This window comes from Micromesistius poutassou, assembly GCF_964030765.1.
Source record: "Micromesistius poutassou genome assembly, chromosome: 16".
NCBI lineage: Eukaryota > Metazoa > Chordata > Actinopteri > Gadiformes > Gadidae > Micromesistius > Micromesistius poutassou.
The window spans coordinates 13,538,033-13,563,542 of NC_140286.1; the positions used below are offsets into that span (position 1 = coordinate 13,538,033).

Below are 25,510 nucleotides of genomic sequence, written 5' to 3' on the forward strand. Positions count from 1 at the left end.
GCCGTAGCCGTTAGCATCGCAGCTCCCACAGACTAAGACTATATACAGTATAACAGCAAATCCATGTTAAGATCTGCCTGATTTAACACATCTGTAGGACTACCTGTTGTACTATCACATAACAAGACCCTGAGAGGAAGATGTCTGGAGGAGGACGGCAATGTTTTACCACAAATGTAAATAGCAAATTAGCTACCAGAAGTTTGGCTAGTAGCTCTTTAATGTGCTTGTTAAAGTTCGAGAAGGGGTTTTGGTCATTGGTGTTGAAATACCCTTTGTAGACGGTCTCTTTGCGGTTATGACAGAGAAACACATTCAATTTGTTTTAATAAACCTTTTTTGATAGTTTCTGCCTCAATGACTGAAGTATCATCTTAGCCTACGACTCAGAACCTGTGATGACTACATTAATGACGCTGGTATCAGTGAAATCTTAAACCTTGTTGTTTATGTGAATATTCAAATTAATCCATATGCTTTCTTACTTTTCAGTTATAAATATAAACACAGATTAGATTGATAGTAAAGAGGTCTGTCATAGATAATCAAGTTCAATAGGAGTTTAATCAGCTTTGGCCTCTGCAATATTAAGCACAACTGCTTTTGTATTTGAATGCAATGTAAATGTCAGTGTCTGTCAGTACGTTTACATGCATAGCTTAATCAGATTAAAGCCATAGTTTGTCTATGCTCCTCAATTGGACAACTGCAATTGTCCGATTATACATGGCGGTGAGAAAATCAATTAATTGGCCGAAGCATAGGTGGCGCTGTGCCCATTTCAACTAGTGGTAATAGAGCCACCGGTTGACCTCTTTACGTCACCAGCAACAACAAACTCAGGCGGCATTGGAGAAAGATGTTTTCAGTAGACAGCTGTCAGTTCACTTCGGGTCCATAAGACCTGTCTGAGAAATGACATGCCCTGAAGTGAACTGACAGCGGTCTACTAAAACATCTTTCTCCCGCCGGAGGAGCCCCTCGCGCTGGGAGTCTGGTTACGACAGTAATCCTTTTCTCCTCCACTACTACAAGTACCATCTCCTTCTACTTCCGGCTCACGGCCCCTGGAAAAGATCTCGAGCATGCGCAGAACGCAAAATCCAATTCCAATTCGTTTGACCAATTCATGCACACTTAATGCGACTATCAATCGAATAAAGAAGAAAGAAACAAGCACGGATGTTGCAAGTGAACCTGCATTATCCTCCGTAGATCAAGTTGTAGATAAAAAAGGTTACACAACGTCCATTATATGGAAGTGGTTTGGATATCTAAAAAGTGATGAAGCTAAATATAAGACCGTCTGTAAACTATGCCGTCGGTTGGTGCCAACACGAATGGGAAACACAACTAATCTGAACTAATCTCAACATCTGAAAACATACCATCCCAGCGACCACACAGAAAGTGTGTGCACGCAACAACAAGTTGTGCCCGCCGTCCTACCACTGCTGTCAGCAGCGAGCGGGGCTGTTCCAAAACAGCAGTCTGTTGCGGCAGTTACACCGTATGAAAAACAATCAAATCCACTTGTTGACCCACTTGTTTACTTTTTATGTATTGGTTGTGCCTCTCTACAAGATTTAAGATGTTTTCTGAAGCCCTGCCAAAGGAGTTTAATGTGTGAGTGTGATAATGTGAAGTCAGAGCATTTATTTTTATTTACATTATTTTCAAATTATTTACAAATATGTGAATAAACAACATTGTATAGTTTAACTAATGAACACTCTGGTTTCTTCAGGTTTCAGCAGTATCAAATTATATATTGTGATTAATATTGATATCGATCAATACGGAAAAAATAATCATGATAATATTTTTTGCCATATCGCCCAGCCCTAGTTGGACTAACCCAATAAGTCGATTTTTTTTTCAGTGTAATGTAAACGTGTTAACACAACGTTAACACAAAACCCATCTGTCTGTCGCCCCCTGCTGGTGGTTCCATGACCTTGTTAAAACTAAACCGAAGGGGAAGGCTGCGAAGGGGAAGGCTGCAAAGGATAACTTGAAACGAATATTTCAGATTATACAATGGGCATTAATCAAATAAAAAGTTTTAAAGTCAACACAGATAATTGTAATCATCTTTAATTATATTTTAGGTAACAGGAAGGCATCACAATGATACTTAAGTAAATATAGTTTTTAGAGCCTTTGTTCTTGTCCTCTAATACAGGGGTTCCAAACCTTCCAAACCATTTCATTTCGAGACCCAAAAGAGTAATATGTGTTTCCCCGGGACCCAAACATAAAAATAATGCATCATGAATTGCCATAACATCTACATTATATATAATTTAATATTTCTCATCATCATTTATCTCATCATAAAAGTACATCACAGCCATAATCCAATGTGCTAAGCAGTAAGCCAATACACTCAGTGTTTCAGCTGGAGGGGGGACTGTGGCCATGCATATAAAGTAAACAGAACAATAAACAAAATCACAATCAGGGTAATAATCAGGGTAAAACATTTCAACATTGCGATCGAAACTGAGCGAATCACCAGTCACACTCAACGTGACCTCAGCCAGAGAGCCAAACATGACAAAAACATGAAACACACAAAAAAAATCATTACATTTTTACCAACATGTTTAATTTCTGTCAGTTATCAATTCTTATCAACAGCATCCTTGTTATTAAATCAGAGATAAAGCTTTAATATGTTAAGCACATGTTATTAAATGGACCCAGTCCCTTTCTGGTAGGTTCTAAACCACTGGACTATCCTGCCCCCACATCTAGAGCAATTTGGCTCCGCGGGCAACCTTCCCCATGGTTACCGCCTTCTCCCTCATGTCCTGGAGTTTCTTGATGCGCTCCAGGTAGCCAGGCTTGGCCTCTGACTTCTCTCCCTCTATAAGCAGGTCGATGTATTCAGGTGTTGAGAGTGGATTGGGCTTCAGAGCGATCTCCTTCAGGGTGTTGAGACACTCGGCTGAGCGCTCCATCAGCCTGACCACCTCGTCCTGTAGGCAGTCATACTCCAGCTCCATCTTTTTGATGATGTCTCCAACGGACATTGCTTCCTTAGAAGCCTTCTCATACTTTTCTTTCAGGTCCTTGTAGGTTCGTTTCTCCGTCACCTGGTCATAGTCCCAGCGATACTTTTGGTTGAAATGCACATTCCAAGGGCACTTGTTGTCACATTGTGTGCAGCGGCCATCTGATCCCATAGCCCAACAACCACTCTTGTCAGCATCGTTTGGTATGCCGCAGGGATAATGGCAGGTCTTTTGACATTGCTGACAGTTGGTGATGTAATTTCCTGTTTTGGAAATGTCAAACTGAACAGGTTTCATGAAGCTGACCTCATACTCAAATTCCCCATTGGCTGTGATCGCTGCCTCGTGTGTTTGGAGAATTTGAGATTCTTGTTTAATTCTCTCAAGTTTAGCTAAGCCCAATTTCACCTTAATCTGGAGATTCTCTATGGAGTTCTCCAGCTCACCTCTCTTTCTGAGCACCTCCTTGGTTAAGGTCAAGCTCTTGGTCTTAATGACATTCAGAGCAGAAAAGAATCTTTTCATGCTGTTGGTTCCCATGTCCCAAAACATTTTATCAAAGCCGCCCCCACCTTCTCCATCATCATCATCATCATTGTCTTCACCTTTGTTGTTCGCACCGGGTACCTTGTTGTCAGCAAACAAGGCAGAGTTGTTGAATTTGAAGTGAATTGGTAAACCATCTTTCCTTTTAGGACAGGGGACCTCAGACTCATTGATTGCTTCGAGAACCGGAGGGGGTTGGCCATCTGCAAATGTCACCAATATCCGGATGTTCTCTGCCACATCATTGCCAAATATGGAGAGCACTGAGTCAAAGATGTATTTCTGTGTTGGTGTAAGCCGAGCTAGAGACGCTTGGGCCACGAAGCAGATGGCATCAATCTCGCTGACTCCAAGTTTAGCCGAGAATAAATTTTCTAGCTGACTTATAATCATCCTGTCTCTCTCTATGCCTCTTGTGTCTCCGAAACCCGGCGTGTCCACAATAGTGAGGGAGTAGTCGATCTTGAAGCCCTCTCGGTGGTTGAGCTTGTACACGGTGACTTCAGAGGTCTGGCTGTGAGCCTGAGACTTGGCCGTGCCCTCGTCTACCAACTTGAATCTAAAGGTATCGTCCCATGTGACCCCCAGGATGTAGTTGATCATCCCGTTGACCAGGGTGGACTTCCCCGCCCCAGTGGCTCCTAGAACCATGATGGTGCGGTTCTGTTTAGCAGAGTCTTTTCCAAATATGAAGCGCTTGCATCCCTCTACATTCATGGGATGGGCTTTCAGAGGAAGCATGTAAACATCCAGAGTACCTGGATGTCCTTTAATCTTATTACCTTCTTTCTTAACAGCTTCTGCTAACCGCTTAGGGGACTGCCAACTGCTTGGGATAATCATTTCTTTTATAGATTCCATCATTGAAGCCCAATTTGTGAACTTCTCAGATTTCTGATTGATTCAAAAGGTTTAAGGAGCTTCCTGAGGAGTTGAGAAGATAGCAGGAAGAACTGTTGACAATCAACAGTTTGTTCCCTGTCTGAAACCAGGTTGATTCTCGTAGAAATATCCCTGTGTGATCTGCAAACAAGACAGAAACATGTCAGGAAAACAGTTTTGTTATTATTATATGTGCAATTGGGGACAAACATAGAGAACTATTAACCAATCTCAATCATTGAATAGTTGTTTTGTCATACTTAGTGTAGTGTTTGCAAATGTGTGTCTAGTGCAGGTCACTTTGATCGCATAATATTCAAAAAATATCAGTCTAGTAATGATTGAAACATACAACTACATTCACTCCCTCGAAAACATGTATTGAACAGAAGATACTCTCAGTGCTCTGCTGGTTTGGTAGCTGGGAGCTTCATAACGCCTCATTTGTACGTAAGAGGTTAATGTTACGTGTAAGGTATGCATTTTCTGAGCTTTCAGTTTTTTAGTTGCTGATACAGGGTTGATTCAAGTTTCTGTCTGCCAAAACAAAATGAATGAAAAATGCCGCTTTTCCACCGCCAGTACCAGCTCGACTCGACTCGACTCGCCACGCCTTTTTTGCGTTTCCATTGGCAAAAAAAGTACCTGGTACCTAGTACCGGGTACTTTTTTTTAGTACTACCTCCGTCGAGGTTCCAAGCGAGCGGAGTAGGTACTTTTGTGTGACGTAAACAGGCTGCTGGTAACTGATTGGCCAGCGGCTGTAAATGGGAATAATCACTCAAAGTTAAGTTGTGTCCGGCGTGGTTGGAGTCCACGAACCCACTCCCGAGGGGAACACTGATCAGTGTTTCGCCGTGTGTCGCTCCTTTCCCAGGGCTAGAGTTAGGCTGTCCGTGGTTGTGTGTGTCGGGTGTGGTTGTGTGTGTCCGGCGTGGCTGGAGTCCACGGACCGGCTCCGTTTTAGTGTTGTTCCTTTCCTAGGGCTTGAGTTTCGCCTCCATCAACGTTACCGTATGACAACAATAGACGCGCAGTCATTGCGCTTTTTATTTTATTTTATTTCCCATCATAACCTTTCCCGGGAATCAGGAAATAGTCTTGATCAGATTCAGATTTCCCGGGAATCGCGTCTCCCGTGATTAAAACCTAATGACGACCCGCCCATGGTGGAGAGGTTCTTTTCTACGACCCGCCCACATTGAAGAGGTACTTTTTTAGATGGAAACGCGCCTGGAACCGAGTCGAGGCGAGTTGAGTCGAGTCGAGCTGATACTGTCGGTGGAAAAGCGGTAAAATTGTTTCATTCTGAGTGTAACATGCTATATTTAAAAGTAGTCTCAGCTTTATGGGTTTCGATAACATGTCTTGCGAGAAATGTGCATTTCTGTGAATGTTGATGAGGTTTAGTTTGTTTGGCGATCTGCGAATTAGGATTAGGGTTATGTCAACGTTGCTGTGTTGCCCTGTTTTGCAAGGAGACTAATTGATAATCGTGTATGTACTTGAGGCCCTTGAGGCCCCCCCAGGTCTCTAGCTCACTCCTAGCAGCATCCGTATCCATCACCATGGCAATAATAGAAAATTATGTATTAAATAAACTAATCATCATATACATTCACTGATAGAAGTTCTCTAGAAATTGATCTAAACTAATTTGAATGCCAAACTATCTTAATATGTTGCATTATCCAGTGAGAATTTAACTATGATTTCCCTATAATCCCTATAATTTTTTCTGTAGACAGAATCTTGACATACGTGACGTATTGCTGTTTCTTTGACCTGTGGATAGGGGGCGTTGTACCAGCAAATACTCATACCCATACATATACATACATATACACATACATATATATACACCAGTGGAGGCTTCTCCAGTGAGGAGAGGGAGGAAGATCCTCCTTAACATTGTTGAGAATAAAAAGTGTAGATTGCCCAGACTACTGTAATGAATTAATGCCCTTAAATATGACTACTTTAATGCCTTTGTATATGTAATGTTCGTTTCCCTGGGTAAAGAGATATTAGCACCCCCTATCACCTATTGAATATTACTTTGGGGAGGACGTTCCTCCCTCAGCCTCCATTGACTTCCATTAATTTCTCGGGCACTACTGGCGGCCGGTGGATAACATGGGGTTCAATGGGAGAGAGGAGGAAATTCCTCCTCTGAGTGGGTGGGACTAGCTAAGGGATCTGAATCACATAAACGTCTATTCACGAATAGGCTGGACCCCTGGCTGTGCTATGAACCAATAAGAAGAAGTCCTGGCTGTGCTATGAACCAATAAGCAGGAGCCCTGGCTGCGCTATGAACCAATAAGCAGGAGCCCTGGCTGCGCTATGAACCAATAAGCAGGAGCCCTGGCTGTGGAGCAGCTCGGAGGGAGGGTTTATCCCCTCAAGTCTCTAGGCTACAAGAACAAAGTGGTGTGGTTCGGTGCAGCTCGGTTTGCTTATATTGGCGTTTCCACCGCCAAAAGTCTGCCGAAATAAACGCGCTGAGCCTACCTATTTTTCAGTACTTCACCGTTGGATTACCAAGCCGTCTGAAAGGGTGGCGAAAACGTGGAGCTACACATGCCCTTATTCTGAAATCACTTTAAAAATATCCTGTTTGGTATGACCAGGTCACTGATATCTTTGCAACACAATCAGCTAGGAGGATTGACTTGATCTATAAATGAAGTCCCTCAATCTTAATTGGCTTAACACCATGACCAACATTCTGAAACATTCATTAACATCCACATTTGCCACAAACAATGTTAGGCTTACAGCCCATGTCAATAGTTGTGTGTTCTGTTTAATATTGTGGAAAGGATGTTAGTGAATGATTCAGAGCATGATGCATTTTAAATGGCATCAATTTTGGTCATTTGTCTTAATTTTTCTTAAATTCTTTTTAACAAAAAGCTGAAAATAAACATACAAATTACAACCAATAGCTTCAGTCATTGAGGGCAAAAATAGGCCCAATGATAGGCCCAAATCTTTTGATTTAGTTTTACAAATCAAGAGTAGGCCTGATTTGACTAATTGGCTTTGCATTATCCCTCCCTGCTATTTTGTAGTTCACCAAAACACCCTGAAACAACTTGGGTCTCACATACTTATGCCACCATACGCCACTAACAAGTGCAAGCAGGCCAATGGCAACCAAGCGTGCAGTCCTTCCTCCCTCACTTTAAAAACCACCAGCCGCCACTGATATACACATACATATATACACACACATATATATATATATATATATATATATATATATATATATATAGGCATGGCAACTATATTTATATAGAACTTTTCATACAAGTGCTTCAACATATAAACATTGTCATACAATAAAAATAAAATAATAGATAAGTAAAATCGAAAATAAAGGCAAAGTTAAAAAAGCATTTTATTAAGTGCAATGTATTTAAGATCAGATCAACAGTCTCTCTGGTATACTAACATTGGGACTCCAATCCGACCTAAAGGAACTTGGTCCTTTCTCTGGGACTCCAACCCAGATTCTAGGACTCTAAACCAGTCTCTCTGGTATCAGATCATGTGTCTCTCTGGTAAAAAAAAAAATAGAAAATAAAGGCAAAGTTAGTAACAAAATAAAAAATAGATAGAAAATATAGGTAAAGTTTAAAAAAAAGCATTGTAGATTTTAGATTCAGCAGAAAGCTAAAGCAAACATAAAAGTCTTCAGTCTTGTTTTAAAAGCTGTCAGAGTTGGGGCAAGTCTTAAATCCTCAGGGAGTTTATTCTGGCTATTTATTGCATAGTAACTAAATCCTGCTTTCCCATTTTTCGTGTTGACTCTGGGGATAATTAACAGATTGGTCTCAGAAGATCTTAGTGGTCTAGAAGGCTTACGTAGTGGAAGCATATCAGTTAAATATTTTGGCCCTAAACCATGTAGGTATTTATAGGTTAGCAACATGATTTTAAAATCAATTCTCTGACATACAGGGAGCCAATGTAACGATTTAAGAATTGGTGTAATATGTTATGTACATTTTTTGGTCTTTCTTAGAACACTAGCAGCAGCATTCTGAACAAGCTGTAGCTTATAGTTTTTTTTGGGAGACCTGTAAGGAGACCATTGCAGTAATCAAGCTTACTAGTGATAAAGGCATGTGTAGCCCTGTGCTATATTTCCCTTTAATTTTTTTAAGTTAAAAGGTGTTAATAAATGTTTAACATGGTTTTGAATGCATTGTGCAGAATGTTTTATTTTCCTATGGCCTGTATTTTATTTTCATTTGAATATGTACGTTGTTTATATCTTAATGTGACCTTTGAATCAGGACCGGGGAACCGTGACCTTTGAACCGGAGGGTTCAAAGGTCGGAAGCTGGGAGTTAATGGGGAGACTAGATGGAATTGTTGAATCGAGCGATGGAGGTCGACGGAAACAAACTATATATTCTTAAGTATTATGATACTTTCTCTCTCTGCTGCACATGTATACATACATACATACATACATACATACATACATACATACATATGGGTGGTTTTAGGTCGTAACAACCTATTCTGTCATTAAAGTTCCCATGACATGCCACCAGGTGTGGAGTGATTAGAGATCTGCCCCTTATGACATCACAGGTGGGCGTGTCCACCTAGTTGTGTGGTGGCACCTGGTGGCATGTCATGGGACCTTTAATATTGCAGATCACACTGGATGTTCACAAACCATCCCCTTCCATTAGGGTTATTATTGCCCATTTTAGATATTCATTTTATTCTACATTTGATTCTTGGTTATTGGAATTTGCTAATAAGCCTAATAGGGAGGAGCTGGGAAAATACCAAAATAGGGCGGGAAAATGCACAAAACATCCACTGTGACATGTTTTGTGGTCCGAACAAATAATCGAGATAAGGTTTTATGGGAATACTTGTTTTTCTAACATTTATATAGAATTACTTTGTCTCACAAATGTTTGACGTAAAACGTAGCTTAGGTCTACATCTACATACATAGGCCCATCGAGATAATATAGGCTGCTGTGCTGCATCTGTCGAATGACCACTCAACCTAACTACCCAAACTAAACCACAAAAGCCAAGTTCATAACTCATAATGCTTTCATTACTCACTTAACTAACTAACTAGCTAGTTAACTAAAGCGAGCTTAATTTCTTTAGAATACAAATGATTTATGCCGTCAAATTATAGTCTTTGAGTCAGTGATATTATGATGATGCTACAAACATTACCCTACATTTACCTCTGGGAATAGCATTTAATTATTTCATTATCAAGCTTTCAAAGGAAAATGGCAATACAATGCTGTTTATTCATTGATTACAATGCTGTGGTCTCTAATATGAGTGCAGCAGTTTAAGGAAAATAACAGTTTATTGCCTTAGGCTGCGCACGCATCCAACATGTTTTTAAACGGGAAACCCACTTATGGAGAGGACTCGAGAACTCTACTGAAAATCTTAAATCAACATAAATGTACCGTAGCCTAGGCTAACAAAAACGTTGAAAGTACAATAATAATAACACAACTGTTTAAGAGGTTGATTCTTTATGATGATATTTGCTGATCTCCCCTCGCGGGCGGACGCGCCCTCCTCTCGCGGGCGGACGGGATTATTGACGGGGGGCGGCGGCGGTTGAATTGTCTTTTTTTTTTTTTTCAAACAAAAATAGATTCGGGGCTATTTCAATTTGATCCGGGGCTTTAGCCCCGAATAAAACAGCCTAGTGACGCCACTGCCTAGGACTAAACAATATTTGTGGTTCGTTGTTAAAAAAGTTTAATCATAGCAGTTGTGAGGTGGCCTATTCTTGTTTTTAAATAGCCTACATTACAATGCAATGACGTGAACGCACCTGTTGTATCGGTCTGGCCCAGGTCCAGGTTCAGCCTTCAACACAGAGATAAGACCAGCTCCGGGTAGACCTAATGAAAAACTCAGTGTTAAATAGGTACCGCACTTGTAATAATATAAATCACAATGAAACGTCCATCCATTCTGTCCACTCGAGTGATAACGTTGCAAACGGGTGCACAAAATCAGTAGCCCTACCAGTACCACCCGCAACAATTGTATTAGGTGTCAATATAAATGATCAAAGAATGTTTCTACCTTGGCTGTCCTGGCTGCGTCTCCTGAGAGCAGGATGTGAGCTCCGTCTCTCTACTGCGCCTCTTAAAGCTGAGCTGGGTGGGCTACAGCCAGGAGGGGGGGTGGCTATGTCATTATTTGAAGTCACACCATTTCCAAGAAATGCTCCGGTTTCCCCCCACCCAGTACAAGAGCTGGACGCTACACTGTTTGATAGGTTCATTGCAGAGAATGCATTTATTCACGGGGCTCAATAAAGTAGGCCTACATCTTCTTCTTATTCCTTCTAATAATGTTAAATATGATATAACATGCAACATACACGCAATGGATTAGCCTATACATGTTTTCTTTATATGATTCCAATATGTACGCAGCCGAGCCTATGGCCTTTGGGCTATTTATATGTATGAAGTAAATATCTCAAAATCAAAATAGGTTATACATAAAATCGATACCTATAAGCTTTAACCCATCTTAAATTGTGTAACATTTATGTTTAGATTGACCTACTTTTGACACCGGCACATGCATGGGCACTAATGGCCTTGTGCGTGAAACGCCTATGCACCTAGGCCTAGTCGATTCGTATATTCAGTAGCTTACTATCTGTATACTTGTTTCTATATGTTCATGTCATCATCGTTTAACTTTAATTTAGTAATAAAACTCTTGCTGGGTGTTTCCAGATCTAAAAACGAAAAACTATGAAGTGAATATTATATAACCGATAGGATGCCATGGGGAAGTCAGACCATTTATTTGAAATCAGCTCCCTCTCTCTACCGCGCCTTTTAAAGCTGAGCTGGGTGGGCTACAGTCGGGAGGGGGCGTGGCTATGTCATTATTTGAAGTCACACCATTTCTAAGAAATGCTCCGGTTTCCCCCCACCCAGTAGATGAACAAGGCAAGTGCACAAATGCTGGAGTCGGTACCTGAACGCTACACTGTAAGGATGTCAGTCGCATATCTTTACAACACTGTTTGATAGGTTCATGCAGAGAATGCATTTATCCACGGGGCTCAATAAAGTGATCTTCTTCTTATTCCTCCTAATAATGTTAAATATGATATAACATGCAACATACACGCAATGGATTAGCCTATACATGTTTTTCTTTATATGATTCCAATATGTACGCAGCCGAGCCTATGGCCTTTGGGTGTTGTCGTAAAAGAGGGTTCCAATAACCAGACCTGATTGCAGTAAAGGGTTCCTTTATTCAGTCTCACTGGTGGAAGTGAAACGTGTGGTTTCTGTAAACATGAACATATAGAAACAAGTATACAGCTACTGAATATACGAATCTAGACTGGGCCTATACTCTAGGTGCATACTGTCCGGTTCACAGGACAGTATGCGCCTTCACACACAAGGCCATTAGTGCCCATGCATGTGCCGGTGTCAAAAGTAGGTAAATCTAAACATAAATGTTACACAATTTAAGATGGGTTAAGCTTAAAGGTATCGATTTTATGAATAACCTATTTTGATTTAGAGATATTTACTTCATGCATATAAATAGCCTCCTATCACGCATTGAAATAATTTAACTTTCATTTAGTAATAAAACTCTTGTGGGGGTTTCCAGATCTAAAAACTAAAAACTATAAAGAGAATATTATATAACCGATAGGATGCCATGGGGAAGTCAGACCATTTCTTTGAAATCAGCCCGTACGATGACGCGGAGGGGAGAGAGAGAGAGAGAGAGAGAGAGAGAGAGAGAGAGAGAGAGAGAGAGAGAGAGAGAGAGAGAGAGAGAGAGAGAGAGAGAGAGAGAGAGAGAGAGAGAGAGAGAGAGAGAGAGAGAGAGAGAGGGGGGGGGGGGGGGGGGGAAGTATAAAAGTGAGGTTGCTGTCGACTGTCTCTGAGAAACGACTGCGACATCTCTGCCGTAAGTATACCGCCTGAATTATTATTATTATTTACGTTACGAACCTATGAATGTTATGGCCCTGAGTAGTAGTAGGCTACTAGTAGTAGTTCTATAGCAGCCTAGCAGCAGCAGTCTCATGTCCTGTTGAGGCGCTTCGGTCTGCATACATTTTATAGGCCTACAAGTTGAAAACGTGTCGAATTTAGATTAATCTATTTGTCATCTACCTTTGCGTTTATTGCAATTTGCATTATGCAGGAAAATTGCATTTCACCACACCTGTGAAGGGTGTCTGCCAAACCCTGGTGCTGTACATGTGATATTATAAGGATAACTATTTGTTTAGTAGCCTATATTGACGGAGACGGAGGTAACGGTGGATTTCTTGTACTTGAATAGAACACAACACATACTGAACTGCGCATGTCTACAAGCCACTAGGTAGCCTACGCAGCGCGTCCAGTAGAGGGAGCTCCAACACTTGTATCGTGATGCCAATACATTACAGTAGGCTACGTAGGCCTACAGATTTTTATGTGAATGTTGGATGTACCTAACAAAGTAGAGAGAGCGGATTGATTTTATATTATGTTGTTCTGATTTTGTATATATATATTGTTTATATAGGCCTACTACACAGAGTTACATTGAGGTTTGAGAAAAGGCCTGTTTGTTTGAATAAAACAACCTCTGAGTTGTGTAAATATTGGCTATGGTGAGAAGTCTCACTGCAATCGTTTTTAATTGTATTTGAGAACTAAGATCATCCAATGGAAATAAGAGTTGATTATGTTGAAATCTGGATGGAAGGATTTTTTGTATTTTAGTTTATATCGGTCTCAAATCGACTCAAATCAGTAGCAGTAAACTTAGAAATGCTGCTTCACCTTCTCTCAATTTCCCTGCCTTAAACAATACCTTCAGGTAACTAGGCTGCTTTTCTAACCTCTGGGCCATCTAACGCCCAAGTTGCACATCTATCGTTTCTACAATCTGCTTATAAAGCAACCAGAAACCAGCCCTGGTTGTAAGTTACTGTGTGGCTTAAATGTGTGTGTGTGTGTGTGTGTGTGTGTGTGTGTGTGTGTGTGTGTGTGTGTGTGTGTGTGTTTTCAGATGGCCTTGGAGAGTGGTAAGACCGTAGTGCTGGCAGCACTGGGCCGACCCTTCAGTCTGGGGATGCTCTACGACTGTCGCAACGACTCACTGATCCCCGGTAAATACAATATAACACAGTATTTGTGAGTGGTGTACATTTTTCAGAAGAAAGAGAAACAATACATCTCTGTCGGTACAGTAAGGATGTTCATAGAACCAAGTGGCTACCACTCACAATTGAAAGTTAACCCATTCCCAGAGTGCAACAAAGATAGCTAGGATTAGATGCTACACAATGCTAAGAACTATTTTTTGTACTTTTAGTACTTTAGTACTTAACGTCTCTTTTTCAAGGGTGGTCGTACAGCTTTCTTAGGACAGCATTGGCCTTCAGTAGGAAGCCATATGATGATATTGGTTATCACAAAATGTCTATCTTCTGATGTATAGCAGTTAAGATTCTGATTTGTTTTCTCTTTGTCTTCTTCTGAAGCTCTGACACTTTGGGACCGGGAAGCTTTAGAGAAAGAAACAGATGAAAGACCCCAACCCAACAGTGACTTTGAGATAGTTGCATCTGACTCCATCGAAGACAAATCTTCTGCATTGAATGTTGAAGCTTCACTCAAAGCCAGTTTTCTGTGTGGACTAGTTGAGATTGAAGGCTCTGCTAAATTTCTCGCAGATTCTAAGATTTCCAGAAATCAGGCTCGAGTGACACTAAAATACAAAACCACAACCAAGTTCCAACAGCTGTCAATGAATCACATTGGCAGAGGTAATGTGAAGCATCCATATGTGTTTGAGTCAGGACAAGCAACACACGTAGTGACAGGAATCCTTTATGGGGCACAAGCCTTCTTTGTGTTTGATCGTGAGGTGTCAGAAAAGGAAGATCGGCAAGACATTGAGGGCAATCTAAAGGTGCTGATCAAGAAGATACCCACCTTGAAGATAGAAGGTCAAGGTTCTCTGAACATGGCAGACAAGGACATTGCAAATGTTGACAAGTTCTCCTGCAAGTTCCATGGGGACTTTAACCTTGAAAAACACCCTGTGTCCTTTCATGAGGCAATAGAAGTCTATCAAAGCCTACCTAAGCTAATGGGAACCAACGGAAAGAACGCAGTGCCTCAGAAGGTCTGGTTAATGCCACTGAAGACTCTAGATTCTGCTGCTGCTCAACTGGTTAGACAGATAAGCGATAGATTAGTCAGGGATGCTCAGAATGTCCTGGAGGACCTCAGCGAGCTGGAAAGGAGATGCAACGATGCAGAAAAATGCTCAACATCCCAGCAATTCCCACAGATTAGCAAAAAGGTGAAAGCTTTCAAAGAACTGGTTTCTCAGTATAAACTGGAGTTCCAGAAGATTATGGCAAGGAAACTCCCATTGATCAGAGGAGGAGGAGAGGAAGAAAGTGTTCTCGCAAAGATCCTGAAAAAGGTACATTCTTCTCCATTCAACACTAACGACCTGCATGAGTGGATGGATTGCAAAGAGACAGAAATCAAAATCATCAGCTCTTTGATTGACAAAATGCCCAACATGACAATTGTCACCAGTCGCAGCACTCTGCACCATGAGATCAATAGTGGAGATGTCAGACATACTGTGTGCTTTTCTTTTACTTCCCTGGAAACCCCAGAGCCTTACCTTTCAGCCCTGTCAAACTACTTGGATGAAACCAAAACAGACGACGTGCCGTGTGCTTATGATGTGGAAAAGGAACAATGGTTCTTCTCAAATGACGTAATGGACAAAGTGCAAGAGAAAGTAAAGCTCTTCAAAGATTTTGCAGAAGCCAACAAGGAGAACAACAGCATCAGGTTTCTAACAGCTGCGATAAGAGATGACGTGAAGAAAGGTGCAACTCTCCACCTCTACAAGGATGGCTCCTTAGCCACTGACAACTTTGAACCACCTTCGAAGCCAGAGATGAATCCAGGTGACATAACCCATAACAGTGTAACACTGAAGATTTCCCCACCTCAATTTGGAGGGACAACTGTCACCGACTACACTGTTGAGTCCTGTGTCCATGGAGGCAGTGTTTGGCATCCACAAATGGAGTGCAAGGCTGGAGATGTCACAGTGTCCCGCTTGAAGATTAATGAAAAGTATCAGTTCAGGTGTAGAGCCAAGTGCGCAGTTGGCCTTGGTCCGGCCTGTGAAGGTAGCGCTTTAATTAAAACTTTACCATCCAGTCCTCCAGAAAAACTACAAGTGGAATGTTATCCTACAGAGTTATCAGTCAGCTGGGAGAAACCAACTGAGCTTGGATGTGGAGTGGCGATTGAGCATTACATCTTAGAATATGCTGAAACATCTCCAGAAGTAAAACCTGAAGAGTGTATATGGAGCAAACTAACATTCACAGCCAACGAGTCACAACAAGTCATTTCAGGGCTGCAGCCTTCAACGCGATACACTGTCCAAGTCAGATGTGACTGTGGAGTTGCTGGCTTTGGCAAAGAGAAATCTGTAGTTGTGTGCACAGACAAGAATGAATTTGAGAGACTAGCTGAATCAATCAAAACATCAAGCCTACCAATGAAATCTGGTTCTCCTTCAGTTTTCAAGTTACCCCTGGAGAAAAACGATATTGGGATAGATGGTTGCAAGAGCTACACATTTGGCCAAAACAGCCTGAGGCGAAATCGCACAGTCATGTTTCTGGGGGCAACAGGTTCAGGGAAGTCAACTCTGATCAATGGAATGATCAACTACATCCTGGGCATAGATTGGAAAGACTCTTTCCGCTTCAAACTAATAGATGAGGGCCAGTTGAAGTCACAAGCAGAAAGTCAGACATCCCACGTTACCGCCTACAAAGTCAACTACCAAGATGGCTTCCGAGTTCCTTATTCTCTAACCCTTGTTGACACTCCGGGTTTCGGCGACACAAGGGGGATAGAGAGAGACAGGGCGATCACAGAGCAGATCAGGAGGCTCTTCACCTCGGCAAAGGGAGTCTGTGAGATAGATGCAGTTTGTTTTGTCACCCAGGCCTCTCTAGCAAGACTAACGGCTACACAGAAGTATGTCTTTGATTCGGTGCTGTCCATTTTTGGTAAAGACGTGGCAGAGAACATTTGCATGCTGGTCACATTTGCAGACGGTCAGCAGCCTCCTGTTCTCGAGGCGATCAATGCTTCCGAAGTTCCATGTCCTAAAACCGACATAGGACTTCCAGTGCACCATAAATTCAACAACTCTGCACTCTTTGCTGACAATAGATCTGTTTGTGACAGAGCTGATGAAGACTCTGATGAAGATATGGAGGTCGACAACTTTGATGCAATGTTTTGGACCATGGGGGCCAAAAGCATGAAATCATTCTTCACTGCCTTGGACAAAATGCCCACCCGAAGCCTGCAGTTAACCAAAGAGGTTCTCAACGAGCGAAGGCAGTTGGAAGCGGCTGTGGAAGGACTCCAGCCCCAGGTACGGGCGGGGTTGGCGAAACTGGAAGAGATCCGATCAACCCAACAACAGATCGAAAAGCACAATGCCGACATCACTTCCAATGAAAACTTTCAAATTGAAGTTGAAATCCTCAAGCCTGTTAAAATAACGCTTACCAAAAAGGGAGAGTACATCACTAACTGTCAGCAGTGTTCAGTGACCTGTCATTTCCCCTGTGCCATAGCAGACGATAGTCAAAAGAGTCACTGTGCTGCCATGAGGGATGGGAAATGCAGGGTTTGCCCTGGAAATTGTGACTGGAACATACATTTCAACCAGAAATACAGGTGGGACTACGTCAAGGAGAAGCAGATGAAGACAGTACAAGAGCTGAAAGAGAAGTATGAAAAAGCCACGAAGGCGAAGATCACAGTCCAGCAACTGATTGAAAACCAGGAAGAGGAAATTGCCAATCTGCAGGATGTGATAATGTCCCTGATGGACACGTCGTCTGGCTGTATAGCTCGGCTGAAGGAGATAGCTCTGCGACCTAACCCGCTGAGCACGCCAGAATACATCGACCTGCTCATTGAGGGAGAGAGATCAGAAGCCAAAGAAGGTTACCTGGCACGGATTCAGTCTCTGGAAACAATGAAAGGAAAAGCCCAAATCATAGCCAAGGTTGCCAAACGAGAGAAGCTCACAAAAACAGAGGAAGAATTCTTAGTGGAAAGACAGAAAAGGCAAGAGAAGAAGGGATTGTTTAACAAATTTTGGAATTTCTTGGGATTTTAAAAATGACAAATGATTTCCAGTGGGGATGGGCAAAGCATTTTTTTTTGTTTCAACACAGAAAATATTTTAAAGCCATGTTATTACTATTAAAATAAACAAGTATGGTACTTTTATAGTTTGTTTGAATAATAACAGCAATTATAAAGCACATGTCTTCTTTTTTTTATAGTTTATAGTAACGTTGGTCATCGCCTATGTTCTATTCACCTCTCCTTGTTTCTGCTGTAACTCCTTATGTTCATGTTTGAGGTATTAGTTTTGCCACAACTTTGTATCGAGTTGACGTATGTAAAATGTTCCTCTTTTTCGATCCACCCATCCCTAATTTCCACAGTAGGGGTTCGGAGCAATTAGTCAACATCACAGTTAATGGCATCCTTCTTTGTCTGCTAAATGAACTAATTTAAAGCTTGGTCTATGATATAATAACACAGATGCTGTTGATGAAAACCGAGTAATGAAATTGTGATCAATAATTGTTGGGTGTAAATGTGATTATCAATATGTTAGAGGAAACAAGAACAGAGGCTGTAAAACCACCATTTACAAAAGTATAATCATAAGCTGTATGCTTGCTATTCGTCATCTTACTCATTACTCAAAAAAAACATAATTAAAGATTGAAAAAAGTCTGAATTGACTCGAGCCTATTTTGGGTTTTATATTAATTAAAGTTGTGGGTTTTATTAAATATTTAAAGATTATTCACCTTAACTTGATCGGTAAAGAGTTGAATTCCCCTTTAACTCTTTACCGACCAATGTTCCGAGTTGTACGTTTAAAGGGTGATGTTGCCTCCAGAGAGCCGTGCCGGTGTTGGCTGAGCCCTGTGCTGTTACGTTTGCAGAGTTTTGTTTAAAAAAATAATTGAAAAGCTCTTTCTTGGTCTCATCTGTCAAACCTTTGCGAAATAACAGGTATAATGTATCAAAATGTGGGCCTCACTATACAGGTTAACACACACAAACCTGTACGACCTCTTCTATTGGTAACTAACATATAAATTTATATTTTAAATCCACTCCAATTGAAGTTAAATAAGATTATCAAATGGAATGACACATTATCATTCATACCAAATGCACTTAATAAGCAAAAACTAGACCAAGTGATCTTGAGGGAGTTTTATTGACTCACTCAGTGTGGGTTGAATATGAAACTTATGGAACACCACAGATTTGGGAATTGTAAACCAACAGTTACTACAAGTGTAGTTAAATTCAAATAAGTACCACCACAGATTTGGGAATTGTAAACAGGCTGCCACTTAATGCAATTGTAATCAGGCAGTCACTTACTGCAAGTGTAATTTAATGTAAAGTGGAATTAAAAACATAAAAGATTTCTGAAAACCTTTCAAAATCAAAGTAAAAAAAAAAAGAGAACATGCGTTAATGCGTCAATTTGTATATATTGCGTTAAAATAAGATTGCGTTAACGCGTAATTAACGTGTTAACTTGCCCAGCCCTATATATATAAGTACTAGGGCTGTCAATTTTTTTTATTGCGATTAATCTCATAGTATTGGTGAGTTAACTCGCAATTAATCACACTTTTTAAATTATATTTTAAATCCACTCCAATTTAAGTTAAATGGGATATCAAATGGAATGACACATTATCATTCATAACAAATGTACAAAGCAAGAGAACGTGCGTAAATTTTTATTAATCGCGTTAAAATAAGATTGCATTAATACAATATTAACAAGCTATTGACAGCCCTAATAAATACACATTTCATATGGAAACTAACAGGGCTCACAGTGATGATGATAAAAGCTTTACCGTAGACATTGGCGACAGGAGTTTACATCCTCAATGTTTTCTTGGTTTCCCATTAGAGTTCTGTTAATATGAATATGTCGAAGGAACATCGGTATGGTATCGCTTTACTTTGTTCTGGAATGTCCCCAACACAAAAATACAAACCAAGCGGCCCACAGATCTGGCACTAGCGGCCACGCATTTAACAGTAGGCCTATGCATAAAATATAAATTAAACTACTGTATACTGGGTAGGAGGTAGGAGATAAGCGTTAAGTTTAACACCAGTAGGCTATTACAGTGGTGACAGCAGTCAGAAGACAGACATGATAAAATAAAAATGATCTCTCTCTCTCTTGATTTGATTTGTATTATTTTTGCCTTGGTCAATTTAATTACTAACTACTAATTACTTCTGCTCAATCTAAAAGGTTTAAAAACTGCTTTCTCCGTCTCGTCTTCTTCTTTTATTGGTGGAGAAGCAGCGCCACACAGTGGCCTTGAATATGTACTACAGCGTTTCTACAGCTAGATGCGTTTTGGCAATGAGTCCATCTTTTACGGAGATATACGCAATAAAGGAAAGCGGAGGGGAAAATATTGTTTTCGCCCGTGTGGACGGGGCCTAAAACATAATGGCACAACACAAGCATCACCGTGACCAATGTCCCTTCATTTTGCGTTGCAGTTGCGTTGAGGTTCAGTTTGAATTTGAATAACAACTCAGGAGTAGTGCATGTTGGGGGAGGGGGGATATTGGCCTACGTTGAAATGTTTCGTTTGATAAGACACCAAGTCACATACTTATGTATCTGTACATATGCAACCTTTGCTTGCCCAAATATCCATATGGTGTATTGTAGTGTATTCTTCAGACATACGCTACCATCAGTCTTCACCTGAGCAGCAGAGGGCGCCGTTTCCCATTTTAATTGAAAACACCAGAATTGTAATGTTATTGATATGACGCAGACTTTTCTGAACGAGGTTCTTTAACTAGATGCTCTGGCCGATGGAGCGACTGCCGTGTCCTTAAACAATTTGTTTAATTGAAACAGTTTTGTTTAAGAAATAGCAAAATGGTATTGTCCTCTGTCATAGTAAATGGGTTAAATTGGGGTTTAGGCCCAATCCCATTACTGCCCTTAACCAGAGATGCCAACTCTCACGGTTTCACCGTGTGACACACGCTTTTGCCTGCTTACATACGCTTACACGCCACACATCCAATTGCTCACGGCCAAAAAATCCGAGACGCGTTCGCCCTGATATTGGTTCCAGCTTTTCTCTTAGACATGATGCAGGATGAATCCAGTCAAATAGCCTTGCGACTTGCGCCTTTTTTCTCCTCAAGGGGGAGGGGGGAGGGTAAACGTGTGCAGTAGTGTACATAGCGTTATAATGGAGAAGTGGCTTAATTCATTTTCAAGACAGACAGCCAAAATTTACATTTTTATTCAGAAAATAGCCGGTCCTTTTGCTTCCTGTAAAAAGCATGTTTGTGACACTGGATAACTAAATGGATATGGATGCATCATCTAGCCTGCATGTAGAGGGCCACATAAGGTAAGAAATTGGTTTACTTAAACTTTGCTGCTGGTTTTGTTTGCTCGTGATGACCTGGTTAAAGGTTACCCACGGTCCTAAGCTACGATTGTGATCTGATTCTGGTTGGTGCTCCAGCTAGTATGCATTGTAGATACAGATTGCAGCTGCACACGGTGCGATTGCTATGCCAAGTGGTTATAGTTGTTTTGTCTGGTTGAGATATGTGACGTTAGACTTGGAGCCTGGTATCCTAACATAAATATGTTCTGAGTCTCGCATAACCTGTGTGATTATCCTAAACTGTAGGGGATTTTATTTGCGGGCAGTTTGCTTATATGACGTTGTAACGAGTGAAGTATACCTTGGTCCTTCGCTAGTTACTACTTTACTGGTGGTGAGGATTTTTTCTTTTTTTAATGCAGTCTGGCATTGTTTGTCTGGTAAACTTTGTTGATGTCAAGAGAAGTGTCTAATTGCCAACACTGTTCTTTGTCCTATATGATGTGTATTAGTATTACATATCCCGAGCCAATACCCTGGTGTTTCCAACGCCGTTTGCAAAACAAGCCAAAACACAAACTGTGGTTTTCAACTTTTATTGTTCGGATAGGATTTTCAACACCTGACAATACACTGTAGGCCGTAGAGCATATTGTAATGCAGCGTTGAATGGATGAATAGCTTACATAAGGGTACGAAGCACTTTTCAAACCACACTCAAGCTTATGGTTATTGTCCCCAGCACTTCTAAAAACAAACTGACGTCACTGAGCTTGCGAAATAGAACAGGTTCATTCAGCCTTTGGACCATTGCATAAAGTAACATGTGTCACCGCGGCTTAAGTGCATTTGTTTTAATTGTAGGGGATAAAATGACCTTTATTTTAATATTTTTTATTGAAAGTAAAGTAATAAGTAGTGAAGTTAATTTTCAAATGAAGTAACGAGTAAAGTAATCTCATTACAATTTTAAATAACTAATAATACGTAACTAATTACTTTTTGGAGTAACTACCCCAACACTGACCAGAATGAACTTGAGGTGAGGTAGTATGCCATCAATGTAAAAAAGAAATATCATACAAACAAGAACCTGTGATATAATGAAACTAATATTGCACATTACCAAAAGGCATTAACAATCACATTTTATCAATAACTTTTTCAAAGGGGCCCAAAAAACGGTTGGTTTTAAATCAGTGAGGGGGTTTATCTTTCTTTGGGGATTAGAGCTACCAATGCAGAAGAGGTGCCTGAGGAGGAGGGGATGGTGCCTGAGGTGGAGGGCTGGGCTCTGTGCTGGCAGTGGCCTCAATGTTCTTCTGAAAGAAAACATAACAAATTAAAAGGAATTATGTGGCAGAACTGGCCACATGTTATGATAGATAGATATCTTTCACATGTTATGATCAGTGTTGGGCAAGTTACTCTAAAAAAGTAATTAGTTAGGTGTACTAGTTACTTCTAAAGTAGTAACTGAGTTACAAACTCTAAAAGTAACTAGTTACTTTGGAAAGTTTCTATTGCGTTACTTTCAAATAATTTTTAAATACTGATGTGTCAAATAATTTGGACCCCATCTCCATCCCTCTTCGAAAGAACTTAAAAAAACATGTGTGTTCAATTATTTATGATAAATCTGAGTATTATAATGAAATGAATAATCAATACATTACAAACAGAAATCCACAGTGCACAAATCTAAAAAAATTTAACGTTGCTGTGGGAATGTGAGACTACACAATATATCTTTTGGAACTTGATATTTATTGAACCTCAACAGGTCACAACTAAGCAAAAATAAATGATGCTTGTAAAGCAATGTACCAAAAATAAATAATAAATATATTTACTCGTTGTAGTGTAAATTAGGGAAAAAAACTGTAGACATACTGTACGTATGGTTTTACGCAATGTAAGTGATTTATTCCTCAAAGAAATAGAACAGTCAACTGTGTAACAACAACAACAGCTTTCAATATTACTGAAAAGTGCAATGTATAGAAAAACATCCAAATATGAACAAACAAACAAACATGAACATTGAGAATAATAAAAAAAAAATACTAAAAGAAATCTCTTTCTCTGGCCATTGACAATTTCACCTAAGTAGGCCGCAGCCATGCAACAAATACCGGTATATCTAAATTAAATGATGCTCTCTAAGCAATGTACAAAAAAAAAAAATTACTGCAAATCTAAAAAGATGCAGCACAACTTTAGACAACAGGTAGACATACTGTATCCAACTTTAGCATGAACATTCACTCATTCATTCATCTATCCATCCATGCATTCATTCACTCTTCTATCCATTCATCAATCAATCCATCCATCCACCCAAGTCATCCAATCTTCATTCCATTCTCCCCATCCATCAAAGCTAACCTATCTACTTATCCATCCATCCATTCTTGCCACTGAACCAGTGGTTGTATCTTAAAACCAAAAGCTTCTCAAACCTCTGGTCAGAGAGCCTGTTCCTCAGTGGAGTCAAGACTAGCTTCCCCAGGCTAAAAAGTCTCTCCACTGGGGCACTGGATGGAGTGGCTGCATTATGCTGGAGTGAATTTTTTTTAATCAGTGCAAATCCATTAAGAGAATCTATCCCTTGTTCTCCTGATTTGAAATAATCTGCGACTTGACTTTCAGCAGTAGAAGAGGTGTCATCCTCTTCCTCAAAGGAAAATAAGTCATCCTCTATGCCTATGGCAGAGTCTGTGTTGGTGGGATGACATGTTGGTGGGATGGTACCTGCTTGCTGTCTTGGTGCAGGGCAAGTTTCCGACACTCTGCTAGCAGACTTGCCTTGGCCTTGTCTTTCCTGTCTTGTGTTCGCAGCCAGCGTAGCTTGAACTTGGGCAGAGTCACAGCAGCCAAGACAGCATCCTCACTTTCCAGCACCTCCATAATATAGTATGTGTGTCTTAGAGAGAGAGAAAGGCAAAGAGAGAGAGGCAAAGACAGAGAAAATGCATTGTAGATTATTATATGAGTATATTTATATAGATGCAGATACATTCTATTTCTTTACACCAAGGCTTTGAAGGTCCATCATCTGTAGACATGAAATATCATATAGCCTAACTACAGTAAGCATATATCATTTACCATACCTCAGATCATACAGTATAGGCCCATCATAACTGTTAAGGCCAGGATAGATTATAATAGAGAGTAATACAATTGCATAATTGTGTAATTTGTTGAAGAATAAATTAAAGTTACTTACTGTGACAATTGCCTCTGGAAGGTCGATTAGGATGTGCAGGCCACTCTTCAGTTGCAGGGTCTTGAAAATCAACATCTCCAGGGTGGGTAGGAGTGTGCCATGGTAACAATGATCTTCTCCTTGAAGAATGTCTAAGGCCACTGTAAGTGGCTTCATGACCGTGCAGTACTCCCGAATGAACTGGTGTTCACGTTCTGTGACAGCTGTCAATCCGAACTTGGACGCGATGGTGTTCAGCTCAACCATAGGAATCCCACAAATACGAGCAAGAGCATCATAAAATGAATTCCACCTTGTGGTGCATGGGACTAAAAGCTTCTTGGCAATAATGTCATGCACGGTCTCGGCGGCCACAGTTGAACGACTGGCCTTGTTCTTTGTGGTTGCGTTTCTGTACAGTGCTTTTGTTGCTGGTGTTGACAACAACCACTTGTCTATATCAGTGCATGACACAAGGTTCAGGGTATGTGATGCACATCTCATGTGTGGAGGCAAAGTGATCACATCATCATCATCATCATCCACAGTGGTTTGCAAGGCCTCATTGACATCTGTAAATGTCACCTCATTGTCATCCTCATCCTCATCCTCCTGGTCGACTGGCTGGTATCTTTTAAAGGCCTTCACAAAGTTTGAGCCGTTGTCAGTTACTGTTGTGGTTATCTTGTGGTTGATGCCATAAGAGGAGTGGATTTGATCAAGCTCCGTTGCTATATTTTCGTGTGTATGGCGTCCCTTGAACCTCTTACATGCCAGTGCTGCCTTACATCTCTCCATGTTCTGAGGATTTAGCCAATGTGCCGTTACGCCCAAATAGCTTTTATTGCATGCAGTCCAGATGTCTGCCGTGGTGGACAGATATTCCAATCTCTCAAATGTTTGTTTGAGCTTGACATTCATCTCGGCATATTGGGCATCAATATAATTCGAGAACGTTTTCCTACATGGCAAGCTTACCCCTCCCCTCACCGGTATTTTCGCAACTAATGCTTTGAATGACTCAGACTCGACCGTCGATAATGGCAACATGTCCTCTACAACATACCTAGCTACCAGTGTGTTAAGCTCGGTCTGTGTCAAAGGTTTACTGTGTGCCTGGGGCGTAAAATCAAGCTTTTGTTGCTTGGCTGCTGTTCCACTGTCTCCTTCTCTTTCTCCTTCGGGGAGCTTGGCCACTAATTTCGTGGATGTATGTATATGTAACCGGCCTCATTCAAGCAGCCTCCATCATGTGACGACGGAGAA

The 25,510-nt window shown here is 40.8% G+C and overlaps 2 protein-coding genes and 1 pseudogene across 4 annotated transcripts; 1 reads left to right on the top strand and 2 right to left on the bottom strand.

Annotated features, from left to right (window-relative positions):
- Positions 1–2,081: 2,081 nt before the first annotated feature.
- On the bottom strand, positions 2,082–10,640 carry LOC311360376 (uncharacterized protein). 2 transcript variants are annotated; one of them, XM_084480440.1, is made up of 4 exons: positions 10,557–10,640; positions 10,300–10,369; positions 7,909–8,014; positions 2,082–4,589 (listed from the first exon to the last, which is right to left on the bottom strand). In XM_084480440.1, the coding sequence occupies exon 4, from the start codon at positions 4,428–4,430 to the stop codon at positions 2,757–2,759; it is 1,674 nt and encodes a 557-aa protein (XP_084336566.1). In that variant the 5' UTR covers positions 4,431–4,589; positions 7,909–8,014; positions 10,300–10,369; positions 10,557–10,640; the 3' UTR covers positions 2,082–2,756. The 2 variants fall into 2 exon arrangements, with proteins under 2 accessions (XP_084336566.1, XP_084336567.1); XM_084480441.1 differs by lacking the exon at positions 7,909–8,014 and having other exon boundaries at positions 10,557–10,630.
- A 1,747-nt stretch (positions 10,641–12,387) lies between these two features.
- LOC311360373 (uncharacterized protein) lies at positions 12,388–18,349 on the top strand. The gene is made up of 3 exons (XM_084480436.1): positions 12,388–12,434; positions 13,533–13,632; positions 14,008–18,349. The coding sequence occupies exons 2-3, from the start codon at positions 13,533–13,535 to the stop codon at positions 17,715–17,717; spliced, it is 3,810 nt and encodes a 1,269-aa protein (XP_084336562.1). The 5' UTR covers positions 12,388–12,434; the 3' UTR covers positions 17,718–18,349.
- A 5,076-nt stretch (positions 18,350–23,425) lies between these two features.
- Positions 23,426–25,042, bottom strand: LOC311360666 (annotated as a pseudogene). Its single transcript has 2 exons — positions 24,262–25,042; positions 23,426–23,957 (listed from the first exon to the last, which is right to left on the bottom strand). The product of its transcript is annotated as an uncharacterized misc_RNA (transcript).
- Between the last annotated feature and the right edge of the window lie 468 nt (positions 25,043–25,510).

Coding starts and splice junctions, on each gene's coding strand:
- LOC311360373 (XM_084480436.1), top strand. CDS start 13,533: ATGGCCTTGGAGAGTGGTAAGACCGTAGTGCTGGCAGCACTGGGCCGA. Junction 13,633..14,007: donor CAACGACTCACTGATCCCCG/GTAAATACAATA, acceptor CTTCTTCTGAAG/CTCTGACACTTTGGGACCGG.
- LOC311360376 (XM_084480440.1), bottom strand. CDS start 4,430: ATGATGGAATCTATAAAAGAAATGATTATCCCAAGCAGTTGGCAGTCC.